At 45.0% G+C, this 12,501-nt stretch overlaps 1 protein-coding gene across 10 annotated transcripts in view; it reads left to right on the top strand.

Annotated features, from left to right (window-relative positions):
* LOC124721092 (phosphatidylinositol-binding clathrin assembly protein LAP) overlaps nucleotides 1–12,501 on the top strand; it is a 174,739-nt gene that overhangs the window by 100,856 nt on the left and 61,382 nt on the right. For 8 of the 10 annotated variants that reach the window (XM_047245912.1, XM_047245911.1, XM_047245910.1 and 5 more), the window contains exons 2-5: nucleotides 475–617; nucleotides 1,584–1,659; nucleotides 1,815–1,826; nucleotides 10,351–10,453. In XM_047245912.1, coding sequence (XP_047101868.1) covers nucleotides 475–617; nucleotides 1,584–1,659; nucleotides 1,815–1,826; nucleotides 10,351–10,453 — 334 coding nt within the window. The remainder of the gene's footprint in view (nucleotides 1–474; nucleotides 618–1,583; nucleotides 1,660–1,814; nucleotides 1,827–10,350; nucleotides 10,454–12,501) is intronic. The other 2 variants (XM_047245913.1, XM_047245907.1) reach the window with 1 other exon arrangement.

Raw genomic sequence — 12,501 nt, 5'->3', positions numbered from 1 at the left:
TCTGCCTTTCGTGATTCATTGCTCTACTTTTACTGTAATTTGAGGACCTACTTTATGTAATCATTAATGGTGTATTAAGAAATGAGATGCAGATACGTCTCACTAGTTTCGCCTACGGTACTGTGATGCTCTTGTCTCACAGTGGAACAATTTTACACCACATCAGACAGCTGTGTCAATTGTTTCCAATATAAAACATACACAATACACACAGTAACTGCCCTTTCTACAGTGACTTCATTTCATTTTTCTACTACATAAATGTTAGCATTAACATGTTAAATAGAATGTTTTAACAAATGCTACTGACTGCTAAAAAATGGACTTCAGTTAAGTTATCTAAATGATCGTTTCCAAAATTGTATGTGTTAACTCAAATTTCTGAAGATTTTGTATGTAGAATCAGTCTTCACATGAACATGATTAGTTAATAATAATTTGCATCATTTTCTAAATCTTGTTTTTCTTTTGTAGATCTAATACACTGTACAAATGAACCAAATGTCTCAATACCACAGCTAGCTAATCTGCTGATAGAACGATCACAGAATACAAATTGGGTTGTTGTGTTCAAGGCTCTGATTACAGTACATCATATGATGTGCTATGGTAATGAGGTAAGTTCCTAAATGCAGTGGTGCAGCTTATTAACTTCTTAGTTATTATAAATTTTCACAAATGATTATAGACAGAAATGGCAATTGGAAGATAACTTCAGTGTGTACACTACTCCAGTAAATAGCCCTAGATCTGAAAATAAGTTAAGGCCTACAAATTAAGAGTACTGACCAATAGATGGAGTTGTATGAATATTCTGGTCACAGAATTGTAATGAATTGGTCAGTAATATGAAATTTGGGATTGTTTTTAAAATCAAATTTTGTGCATCACTTCTAAGGCATTACTAAATTTGTCACTATTTTTCCATTAATCTTGTTAGCGTATGGAGGACAAAGTATGAAAGGGTAATAAATAGGTGAAGAAAAGTCTGAAGGATGTGATGCGCTGTTAATGAGATACAGCAGTAAAACTTAGCTACATCATTATTTCAGTGGAAGATTAATGCATTTGTTGAAAAGACTGTAAAACATACAGGATTGTTAGTTTTTTGCCAAGCTATTTTGCTGTTTCAGTGAGATGAAACTATTGGACATTACAATATCAATTTAAGATATCCTCCTAGTTATGTTAAGCTAGTGAAAGATATCTAACAAGAAATGTTAACTGGCCTTAACTGAGCAAAACTGACAAGAACTGTACTTCCTAACATTTTACTCTGGTATAGAAAATAATTCCAGCAGTACTAATGGCACTATTCCAGCACATAGTTCCAGTGCAGAAAGAAATTTTGGTATAAATTTCTATAAAGTGCTTTGGTATAAAAGTACCTGCAGAAGGTTACAGAATTTTTGTGGTGTTCAGTGGAACTAGTAAGATTTTTTTCTCCAAATGGGCAGGAAGCAGGTTGAAAGTAGTTTTTGCAAACTAGATTGCTGCTGTTGCATTCAGTAAAATGTTGTAAATTAGAACTTAAATACTAAGATCATTACATTTGCATTTACTGTCTGTCCTGTACTTTTCAGCGTTTCACACAGTATTTGGCTTCAAGCAACAGTACCTTCCAGTTAAGCAATTTCTTAGATAAATCAGGGGTCCAAGGTATGTCTCCATTGCTTGATCTGTATTATAAAATAAAAATTAAATATTTTTTATTGAATGATACGTGCATTTGATGTTAAATAGTAGTGTAATTCATTTAGTTGGTTTGAGGTGCGACAGATGATAGTGTTTTGTTTTTCTTTCTTGCTTACCAGGGGCACGGGTTGGTAAGTAAAAAAAACCAGTACACTTAAGTGACAGCAAGCTGACATACTCAAATCTGATTTGATGCTTATTAATATGCAAAATACTGTTTACTATAGAGCAACAAAAATCATGAAGAGTAAATTAAAAACTGAGTATGTTTAAGTTAAAAGCCGACTGTACAAATATAGCAGACATCTTTTGCTCTGAAATTATTCACATTCTTAAAACATTGTGGACAGTTCCCAAGTGTACTCACATTTTGCACATGATCTGTTGTGGCTGGATCTTGAGATAGTGTGCCCTTTTTTATGAGGATGAAGATGAAGCTGAAGTGTGAATGAATATATTTATGGTACAGAGCAGGAGTTAGTGACAGAGACGTCATTAGATCTGCAGAGAAGTTTAAGGCAGCAGTATTTTCAAATGATTCTGACAACAATAAAAGTGATTCTCTTCTTGTTAAGGATTTGTTTTTTCATAATGTTAATCTTATGTAGATAGCACCAGTCACCCTTAAGCAACCCCCCTCCCCGCCCTGTGGGTCCGGGGTTTAGAATAGGCCCGAGGTATTCCTGCCTGTCGTAAAAGGCGACTAACAGGAGCCTCACGTTTTGGCCTTTGTGATGGTCCCCTGTAGGGTTTGACCTCCATTTTTCAAAATTTTCCTGAAGAGCGAGCAAATCCAGGAAGGCCGCCTTACATTGTGCATCATGTCCATCGTGCATTGAGACCTTTAGCCCACTTTCTCGTCATCACATTTCAGTCTCTCTTGCGCAAGGAAACCTTCCTGGGTGCATTTTCCACCGTGCACTATACAGTGTCACTATCTGCATTGACGATGACCCTGGACTATTTTGCACCTCATACCTAGCACAGTAACCAGTCCATGTACCCTGTTGGTTGTAGCCCCCTGACCACACAGGGATCGCTCTGCTGATGTCAGTGCCATTAACTCCCCACGTATGCCTAGGGGGAAGATGCCCTTCCCCAGGAGGCATCGGAACTCCTGGCAGTGGCCATCCTGCCAGGTGGCCTTTGCTGCTGCAGCTGGCTGGTGTCCATGGGGAGGACTCCTGGTTTGGAGTGGGTGGCATCAGGGTGGCTGACAGGTGATGAAGTGAAGTGTAGTCAATCACTTCTTGCTGGTGGTGAACCACCAGCAGTCTTCAAGCATTCATGAGCTAAATTCAACATACAGAAGTACAACCCCAAATCGTTCCCCTCCCTGGCCACACCCTGAGGAACATCAGACGAAGGATGGCAGCAGATCTTATTTGCCCCAGTACTTTGTATATTTGAGAGCTGATGGGGAATCTTCCATGATAGAGCCTCAGTATTTTGTTGTGCATTTAGAGGAAACGTTTGGGTAGGTGGAGGGATTGTCCAAAATTAGATCTGGGTCAGTCTTCATCAAAACGGCATCCTCTGCCTGGTCATGGACGTTACATGCTTGTGACAAGCTGGGGATTTTCCTGTAACCATCACGCCCCCATAGGAGCTTAAATGTGGTCCAGGGTATCATATTTCACAGGGAACTTCTGCAGTCTGATGAGCTGTGTGCCACTTTAGAGTGGCGAGGTGTGGATTTGATCCGGCGTGTCCACCGAGGTCTGAGGGATAATCAGGTTGCCAAAGGTGCCTTCATCTTGGCCTTCGAGGGTGATAAATTACCGGAGAAGGTCAAGGCAATGATCTACCACTGTGATGTGAAACCCTATATCCCTCCCCCAATGTGGTGCTTCAGATGTTGGAAGTTCGATCATAGGTCTTTCTGCTGTACTTCCAGTGTCACATGTAGAGATTGTGGATGCTCATCACGTCCCAATACTCAATGTGCCCCACCTCATCTGTATCAACTGCACAAAGCACCATTCGCCTTGCTCGCCTAACTGCAGGATTCTCCAGAAAGAAGGGAAAATCATGGAGTAAAAGACCGTGGACCGACTGGCACTGGGGTGGCACATTTCTTACTGGCAGAGGCAGAGATGTCTGCCTCTTAAATACTGCGGCTGCCCATCATTTCAGTATGGCACATGTTTGGCCATTGATATCGGTTTGCAGTCCTTGCCTTCTCTCATCTATCCAGTGGGGAGCACATAACGGCCTGTAGGGTAGTGACCACTTCCCCATTTTCCTATCACTGCCCTGGCATCAGGCCCATGGACACCTGCCCATATGGACTTCAAATAAGGTGGAATGGGAAACTTTCACCTCTGCTGTCACCATTGAATTTCCCCCACATGGTTACATTGATATAGTCATTGAGCAGGTAGCAACGATAGTTTCTGCGGCAGAAAGCGCAATCCCTCATACTTTAGGGTGCACCCCGTGAATGACAGTTGCTTGATGGTCGCTGTAAGTCACGGAGGCAATTATAGAACATCTGCGAGCTCTACACTGGCATAAGCGGCACCCTTCCCTGGAGCACCTCATAGCCTTCGAATGGCTCCATGCCCCCGTTTGCCAACTTATCAAACGATGGAAGTAGGAGTGGTGGGAGAAGTCTAGACGATTGGGTGCCGTATGCCACCTTCCCAAGTTTGGGCAAAGATGAAACGTCATTCCGGGTACCACACCCCAACAGGTGTCCCCAGTGTTACCAAAAATGACGTGTTATCTACAGACACAAACGTGATTGCCGAGCCCCTGCATTTGAGAATTACCCCCAGCCTTTCACTCTCAAATGGCAGCTGGAAGGGAATGTCCTCATTCACTACACGCCACAGTGAATCCTATAATGCCACATTTACAGAGTGGGAGCTGCTCAGTGCCCTTGCACATTGCCCCGACACAGCTCCTGGGCCAGTCAGATGATTAAACATCTCTCATCTTACCACAAGCGACATCTCCTTGTCATCTTCAACTGGATCTGGTGCCCTGGCGTCTTTCCATTGCAATGGTGAGAGAGCACAGTCATTCCGGTGCTCAAACCCGGTTAAATCCCACTTGATGTGGATAGCTATTGGTCCATCAGTCTCGCCAACGTTCTTTTTAAGCTGCTGGAACGTATGGTATGTCGGTGGTTGGTTTGGGTCCTGGAGACCTGTGGCCTACTGGCTCCATGTCAGGGCGGCTTCTGCCAGTCGTTCTACCACTGATAATCTTATGTCCCTAGAGTCTGCCATCCAAACAGCCTTCTCCAGATGACAACACCTGGTTGCCATCTTTTTTGACTTATATAAAGCATAAGACAAGACCTGGCGACATCATATACTTGCCACATTGTATGAGTGGGGTATCCAGGGCCCGCTCCCAATCTTTGTCCAAAATTTCCTGTCACTTTGTACTTCGTGTCCAAGTTGGTGCATCCCATAGTTTCATCCATATTCAGGTGACTGGAGTCCCGCAGGGCTCTGTATTACGTGTTCCTCTATTTTTAGTGGCCATCAATGGTCTAGCAGCAGCAGCTGTCTGCCTTCCGTCTCATCTTCTCTGTATGCAGAAGACTTCTGCATTTCGTACTGTTGCTCCAGTACTGGTGTTGCTGAGCATTGCCTAGGGGGAGCCATCCACTAGGTGCAATCATGGGCTCTAGCCCACAGCTTCCAGTTTACAGCTGCGGCCTCGTACTGTTCATCTGGACCCAGAACTTTACCTTCATGATCCATTCACTGTTGTGGAGACATTGATTATTGGGACTGGTTTTAGACATTCGATTTACTTGACTCACCTTCGTCAGCTTAAGCGGAAGTGCTGGCAGCACCTCAATGCTCTCCATTGCCTGAGCAACACCAATTGGGCTGCAGATTGCTGTGCGCTGCTGCGACTCTACAGAGCCCTTGTCCAATCCTGAATTGACAATAGGAATGTGGTTTATTGTTTGGCAGTGCCCTCAGCATTGCATTTACTAGACCCTGTGCACCACTGTGGGGTTTGACTAGTGACAGCTTTCTGGAACAGTCTGGTGACCAGCCAGACATGCACAACTGCTTGCCAGTTATGCAGCACACATTCATAGTTCTCCTGAGCATCCGAATTATTCTCATTTTCCAGTCTGCGGCAGTCCATCTTCTGCATCGGTGGCCCAGGTCGAGGCTAAAGATTGCAGTTCACGTGCAGTCCCTTATCTCCGGACTGGAGTCCTTTCCTTTACCACCTCTACTTGCGGTCCATTCACACATGCCTCCATGGTGTACGCTTGGTCCAGCTTCGTCTGGACACTTCACATGGCCCCATGGACTCCATTAACCCTTAGACACTGGACTCGCATTCGGGAGGACGACTGTTCAATCCTGCGTCCAGCCATCCTGATTTAGGTTTTCCGTGATTTCCCTAAATCACTCCAGGCAAATTTCGGGATGGTTCCTCTGAAAGGGCACGGCCGACTTCCTTCCCTAATCCGATGAGACCGATGACCTAGCTGTCTGGTCTCCTTCCCCAAACAACCCCCCTCCATTAACCCTGCAGCTCTCCACTGCCACTTCCTCATTATTCTTGACTTGTTCTGGGGCTCTGAAGTGGTTTACAGCGATGGCTCATGGTCGCGTTTGCTTTGCCTACGTTCATGGTGGCCATGTTGAACAGCATTCCTTACCTGATGGCTGCGGTGTATTCACTGCAGAGCTGGTGGCCATTTCTCTTGCACTTCAGTATCTCTGTTCATGCCCTTGGGAGTCTTTTCTTTTATGTACTGACTCTTTGAGCAGACTGAAAACGATCGACCAGTGCTACCCTCGTCATCCTTTGGTAGTGTCCATCCAGGAGTCCCTCTGTCCTGGAACCGTCCAGTCATTGTGGTGGTCGTCTGGACCCCTGGTCACATTGGAATCCCAGGAAATGAAATTGCTGACAGGCTACACGGAAACCACTCCCGGAGATAGGCATCTCATGCAACTGACCTGCGTTCATTATTACAACACAAGGTTTTTCAGCTTTGGCAGAGAGAATGGCAAAATCTCAGTACACACAACAAACTGTGAACCATTAAGGGAAGTCCTCGATGAGGGACTCTTGGAGGGACTCCGTGGTCCTCTGCCGGGTCAGCATTGCCCATGCCTGAGAGCAACTGATGGTTACCTCCTGCACCGTGAAGACCCACCTCAGTGGTGATGCAGTGCCCAGTTGACAGTGGTCCATATTCTTCTGCTCTGTCCTTCTTTGTCTGCCCTGGGACTTCATCTTCAGTTGCCAGACTTGTTATCATTGATTTTAGCAGGCAATGCCTCATCAGCTGATTTGGTTTTAAGTTTGAACTGTGAGGGTGGGTTTTATCATTTGATCTGACTTTTAGTGCATCTCTTACGTCCCTCTGTGTCCTGCATTATAGTGCTTTTTGGGTGGAGGTTTTCATATGTTACAGCGTGACTGGCTTTTCCTTTTTATTTTTGTGGTCAGTCAGCTGCTGTAATCTCCTAGCTTTTTTATACTCCTCTGTTTCTTGTATCTCTGTGTTGTCCTCTTTCGTTCTTCTTTCTTTCTTTCCCTTCTTTCTTTCCCTTCTTTCTTTCCCTTCTTTCTTTCCCTTCTTTCTTTCCCTTCTTTCTTTCCCTTCTTTCTTTCCCTTCTTTCTTTCCCTTCTTTCTTTCCCTTCTTTCTTTCCCTTCTTTCTTTCCCTTCTTTCTTTCCCTTCTTTCTTTCCCTTCTTTCTTTCCCTTCTTTCTTTCTTTCTTTCCCTTCTTTCTTTCTTTCTTTCTTTCCCTTCTTTCTTTCTTTCTTTCTTTCCCTTCTTTCTTTCTTTCTTTCTTTCCCTTCATTCTTTCCCCCCTTGTCCCCCCCCTTCCTCCTTTCTCCTTTTCCCCCCCCTTCCTCCTTTCTCCTTTTCCCCCCCCTTCCTCCTTTCTCCTTTTCCCCCCCCTTCCTCCTTTCTCCTTCCCCCCCCCTTCCTCCTTTCTCCTTTCCCCCCCCCCTTCCTCCTTTCCCCCCCCTTCCTCCTTTCTCCTTTCCCCCCCCTTCCTCCTTTCTCCTTTCCCCCCCTTTCTCCTTTCTCCTTTCCCCCCCTTCCTCCTTTCTCCTTTCCCCCCCTTCCTCCTTTCTCCTTTCCCCCCCCTTCCTCCTTTCTCCTTTCCCCCCCCTTCCTCCTTTCTCCTTCCCCCCCCCTTCCTCCTTTCTCCTTTCCCCCCCGCTTCCTCCTTTCTCCTTCCCCCCCTTCCTCCTTTCTCCTTCCCCCCCCTTCCTCCTTTCTCCTTCCCCCCCTTCCTCCTTTCTCCTTCCCCCCCCCTTCCTCCTTTCTCCTTCCCCCCCCTTCCTCCTTTCTCCTTCCCCCCCTTCCTCCTTTCTCCTTCCCCCCCCTTCCTCCTTTCTCCTTCCCCCCCCTTCCTCCTTTCTCCTTCCCCCCCCCCTTCCTCCTTTCTCCTTCCCCCCCCCCCTTCCTCCTTTCTCCTTCCCCCCCCCTTCCTCCTTTCTCCTTCCCCCCCCCTTCCTCCTTTCTCCTTCCCCCCCCCCTTCCTCCTTTCTCCTTCCCCCCCCCCCTTCCTCCTTTCTCCTTCCCCCCCCCTTCCTCCTTTCTCCTTCCCCCCCCCTTCCTCCTTTCTCCTTCCCCCCCCCTTCCTCCTTTCTCCTTCCCCCCCCCCTTCCTCCTTTCTCCTTCCCCCCCCCCTTCCTCCTTTCTCCTTCCCCCCCCCCTTCCTCCTTTCTCCTTCCCCCCCCCCCCCCTTCCTCCTTTCTCCTTCCCCCCCCCCTTCCTCCTTTCTCCTTCCCCCCCCCTTCCTCCTTTCTCCTTCCCCCCCCTTCCTCCTTTCTCCTTCCCCCCCCTTCCTCCTTTCTCCTTTCCCCCCCCCTTCCTCCTTTCTCCTTTCCCCCCCTTCCTCCTTTCTCCTTTCCCCCCCCCCTTCCTCCTTTCTCCTTTCCCCCCCCCCTTCCTCCTTTCTCCTTTCCCCCCCCCCTTCCTCCTTTCTCCTTTCCCCCCCCCCTTCCTCCTTTCTCCTTTCCCCCCCCTTCCTCCTTTCTCCTTTCCCCCCCCCTTCCTCCTTTCTCCTTTCCCCCCCCCTTCCTCCTTTCTCCTTTCCCCCCCCCTTCCTCCTTTCTCCTTTCCCCCCCCCTTCCTCCTTTCTCCTTTCCCCCCCCCTTCCTCCTTTCTCCTTTCCCCCCCCTTCCTCCTTTCTCCTTTCCCCCCCCTTCCTCCTTTCTCCTTTCCCCCCCTTCCTCCTTTCTCCTTTCCCCCCCCTTCCTCCTTTCTCCTTCCCCCCCCCTTCCTCCTTTCTCCTTCCCCCCCCCTTCCTCCTTTCTCCTTCCCCCCCCCCCTTCCTCCTTTCTCCTTTCCCCCCCCCCCCCTTCCTCCTTTCTCCTTCCCCCCCCCTTCCTCCTTTCTCCTTCCCCCCCCCTTCCTCCTTTCTCCTTCCCCCCCCCCTTCCTCCTTTCTCCTTCCCCCCCCCCCTTCCTCCTTTCTCCTTCCCCCCCCCCCCCTTCCTCCTTTCTCCTTCCCCCCCCCCCTTCCTCCTTTCTCCTTCCCCCCCCCTTCCTCCTTTCTCCTTTGTGTTATGTCTTGTCTGTTTTACTCTCACACTTGTGGCATTGTTTTATTAGGAACAAGGGACCGATGACCTTGTAGTTTGGTCCCTTCTCCCCCCTCTTTTAAACCAACCAACCAACCAGCCTTAGGCACTGGCTAAGCTAGTGCCATTTTGTATATGCTAAACTTCATTGTAAAGCATATCATAGCAAGACTTCAGTGTAGTTTCTGGGTTTTGTATTGAGTGCTTTCACAAGTGTCTGAACATAATTGCACTTACCACACAGGTTATTCAAACATTTGTGACTTCAGTGTAGGTATCTAATTTTTCCTTATAATGTTCAGAAATTGTCCTTTTTGCTTCATATTTTCTACTGCTCATATTAGAACTATTTCTATTAGAACAAGATATTCAGTTAAGTCTTCCCTTCACATTAACAAAACTGGATTTCAGTTAATCCAATTATATTAATTGAATGGAATACTTAATTCAAAGAATTGTAGATAATCCTAGTATTAGGAATGTACTTGAAAATACTCATGCAGAGTGTTAACTAGCTTAAGGGGTTAGATTAGTTTTTGTGCCCCTGAAAAACATACCCTTAAGGGCTTAGATTGCTTTAAGTGTTAAATCATATGAAACGACAGTAGTTGGTGAAACAAGATCAGAGATAGTTGCCGTGGGCCTGGCACAACTGCTTCACGGATCCAGCCACGTAATTTGATTTTGTACCCATCTTTAGTGCAATTCATGGTGTTACCACAACTTTACAGAAAACTATTGTTTCCACTTGCACCACTTGACATTTGCAAGCTGACAACAGTGCAGCAAGCTGTCAGTTATCTTTAACCAACTGAGCTCTTCCTAGATGTCAAGTGAACTTGACTCCGTTAATGTCTATATTGCTGTTCAGTTGTAATGAGATGAGATCTCGACACATGAAAATGGCTCCAATCCCCTTTTTCTTTTTTCCTTCTTTCTTCCTTTTTTCTTTTGGGGTTGATCACAAAAAAGTCTTTACTTCTGGTTCCACTATAGGCTCTAAGCTGAAATATAAATGGCAAAAATTAATTTATTCATAATACTGTAAATTTTGTGTGCTGCTGTCAATTGATTTCCTGTATTTGACAATTTTCCCCCTTTTTTTTGTTTTCAGGTTATGACATGTCTCCATTTATTAGGAGATACGCCAAGTACCTGAATGAAAAAGCGCTTTCATACAGAACTGTTGCATTTGATTTTTGTAAAGTAAAACGTGGGTAAGTTATAAAAAATTATTTCATTGAGTAGTTCCTAAAACATGCAAGTTGGTGATGAGTGGAAAGGGGTACACAGTAGTTGATGGTTTAGTTTGTGTCAAATACATGACAAACTGTGCTAAACAATTTGTTAAACTTCACTTGAAAGGGGGGGGGGGGGGAAAATGGGAAAATGGGAAGTCGGGAAGTCTCCCTCTGCAATGTCTCGTTGCTTTATCGCAACTCGAGCAGCACACGTAGGTTCCAAATAAGTAATAGTAGACTAAATGGTTAAAAAGTGTGGGGGATTTTTGGAAAGGGGTGAAAATCTGAGCTACTCAAAGCTGGAGGAATAAAGTGGATAACTTGCAATCTTAGTATTGAAGATGCACGAGCTTTGTTATTCGTGAACACACATGTCGAAGTGCTTTGTCCTAATGAATATGAATTGGTTTTCTGGAAACTTCAGTTTCAAGAATTCTGGGTGTCTATAGTTACTGAAACCAGTATTCTACCTCTGATTTGCTTCTTCAAATTAACAACTTCTGAACAACACTTACAATGCACACAAACCTTTTGTATAATATAATAGGTTAACGGCAGGCAAGAACAAGTTTAGTGTATATTGTAATTGCTTTTCATTTTTATTCCACAGTTATCAAAGAATCTTTTTCATTAATGACAGTGGCATTGACAATAAGATTTTCATGGAGAACGGTAACATGAAAGCAGCAACATAAGAACCCTTACCTGGAACACATCTAATGCATACAGCAACCCATGTGAATACATAGATATAATTATTTTTCTGTGTGAACTGAAGGAGCTCAATCATCCCAAAAACTTTGTTTGAAATACTCATTGTGTCCATGATGTGATAGGCAAGAGGCAAGCTATGTCAGTAATATCATTGAGTCAGCAAGGAATGACAGTAGTAGTGGTAGGTGTTGGCAAAGAAGACTGGAGACAGTGACTAAACTGTGCTCTTTGTATAGAGATAGTCACTTAACTTTCAAGCTGTGGCAAATGTTAGAATGTAGCACCAAAGCCCAGTATTGTTTGATATTGTTTATAATGTGGTATCTTGCTTTTCAGGATATGGATTCGTTATTATACTCTTGGTTTCTTGGATGCCTGACAGTTATAAATTATTCCGTATGTTTCGTTCACCTTTATTGTGATCCACTAAGTAATTCTGAAGCCATGGTAGGCACCTTTCCATGTGCAAAATGATTTTAAAAAAAAATCTTCTGATTAGTTTGATGCGACCCACCACGAATTCGTCTCCTGTGCCAACCTCTTCATCTCGGAGAGGCACTTGGAATACATCCAGCAAATAATTGAGGATGTAGATCGCAATCTGTATCTTCTTCTACAGTGTTTGACCTCTACAGCTTCCTCTAGTACCATGGAAGTCATTTCCTGATGCCTTAGCAGATTTCCTATCATCCTGTCCCTCCTCTTCGTCAGTGTTTCCCACATATTTCTTTCCTCTTAGATTCTGAACAGAACCGCCTCATTCCTTACCTTATCAGTCCACCTAATTTTCAACATTTGTCTGTGGCACCACATCTCAAACACTCTTCTGTTCCAGTTTTCCAACACTCCATGTTTCACTACCATAAATGCTGTGCACCAAATGTACATTATCAGAAATTTCTTCCTCAAATTAAGGCCTATGTTGGATACTAGTAGACTTCTCTCAGCCAGGAATGCCCTTTTGGATAGTGCTGTTCTGCTTTTGATGTCCTCCTTGCTCAGTCAGTCATTTGTGATTTTGCTGCCTAGGCAGCAGAATGCCTTAACTGCATCTACTTTGTGACCATAAATTCTGATGTTAAGTGTCTCAGTGTGTCAGGAGTCAATTTAGAAAACATTGGTGATCCAGTATTCGAATCAGAATTTAAGATTTGGAGAACTTAGCATCAAATAAGGCAGGAGGGACAGAAATTCCATCAGGATTTCTAAAATCATTGGGGAAGTGGCAACAAAATAACTATTCACATTGGTGTTTCTGCTACTTCTCATTACTTCAGTCTTTATTCGATTTACTCTCTCCGTATTCTGCA

Source organism: Schistocerca piceifrons, chromosome X (assembly GCF_021461385.2).
Source record: "Schistocerca piceifrons isolate TAMUIC-IGC-003096 chromosome X, iqSchPice1.1, whole genome shotgun sequence".
NCBI lineage: Eukaryota > Metazoa > Arthropoda > Insecta > Orthoptera > Acrididae > Schistocerca > Schistocerca piceifrons.
Note: the sequence above shows the minus strand (reverse complement) of the source record. Positions and strands in the feature narration are given on the sequence as shown.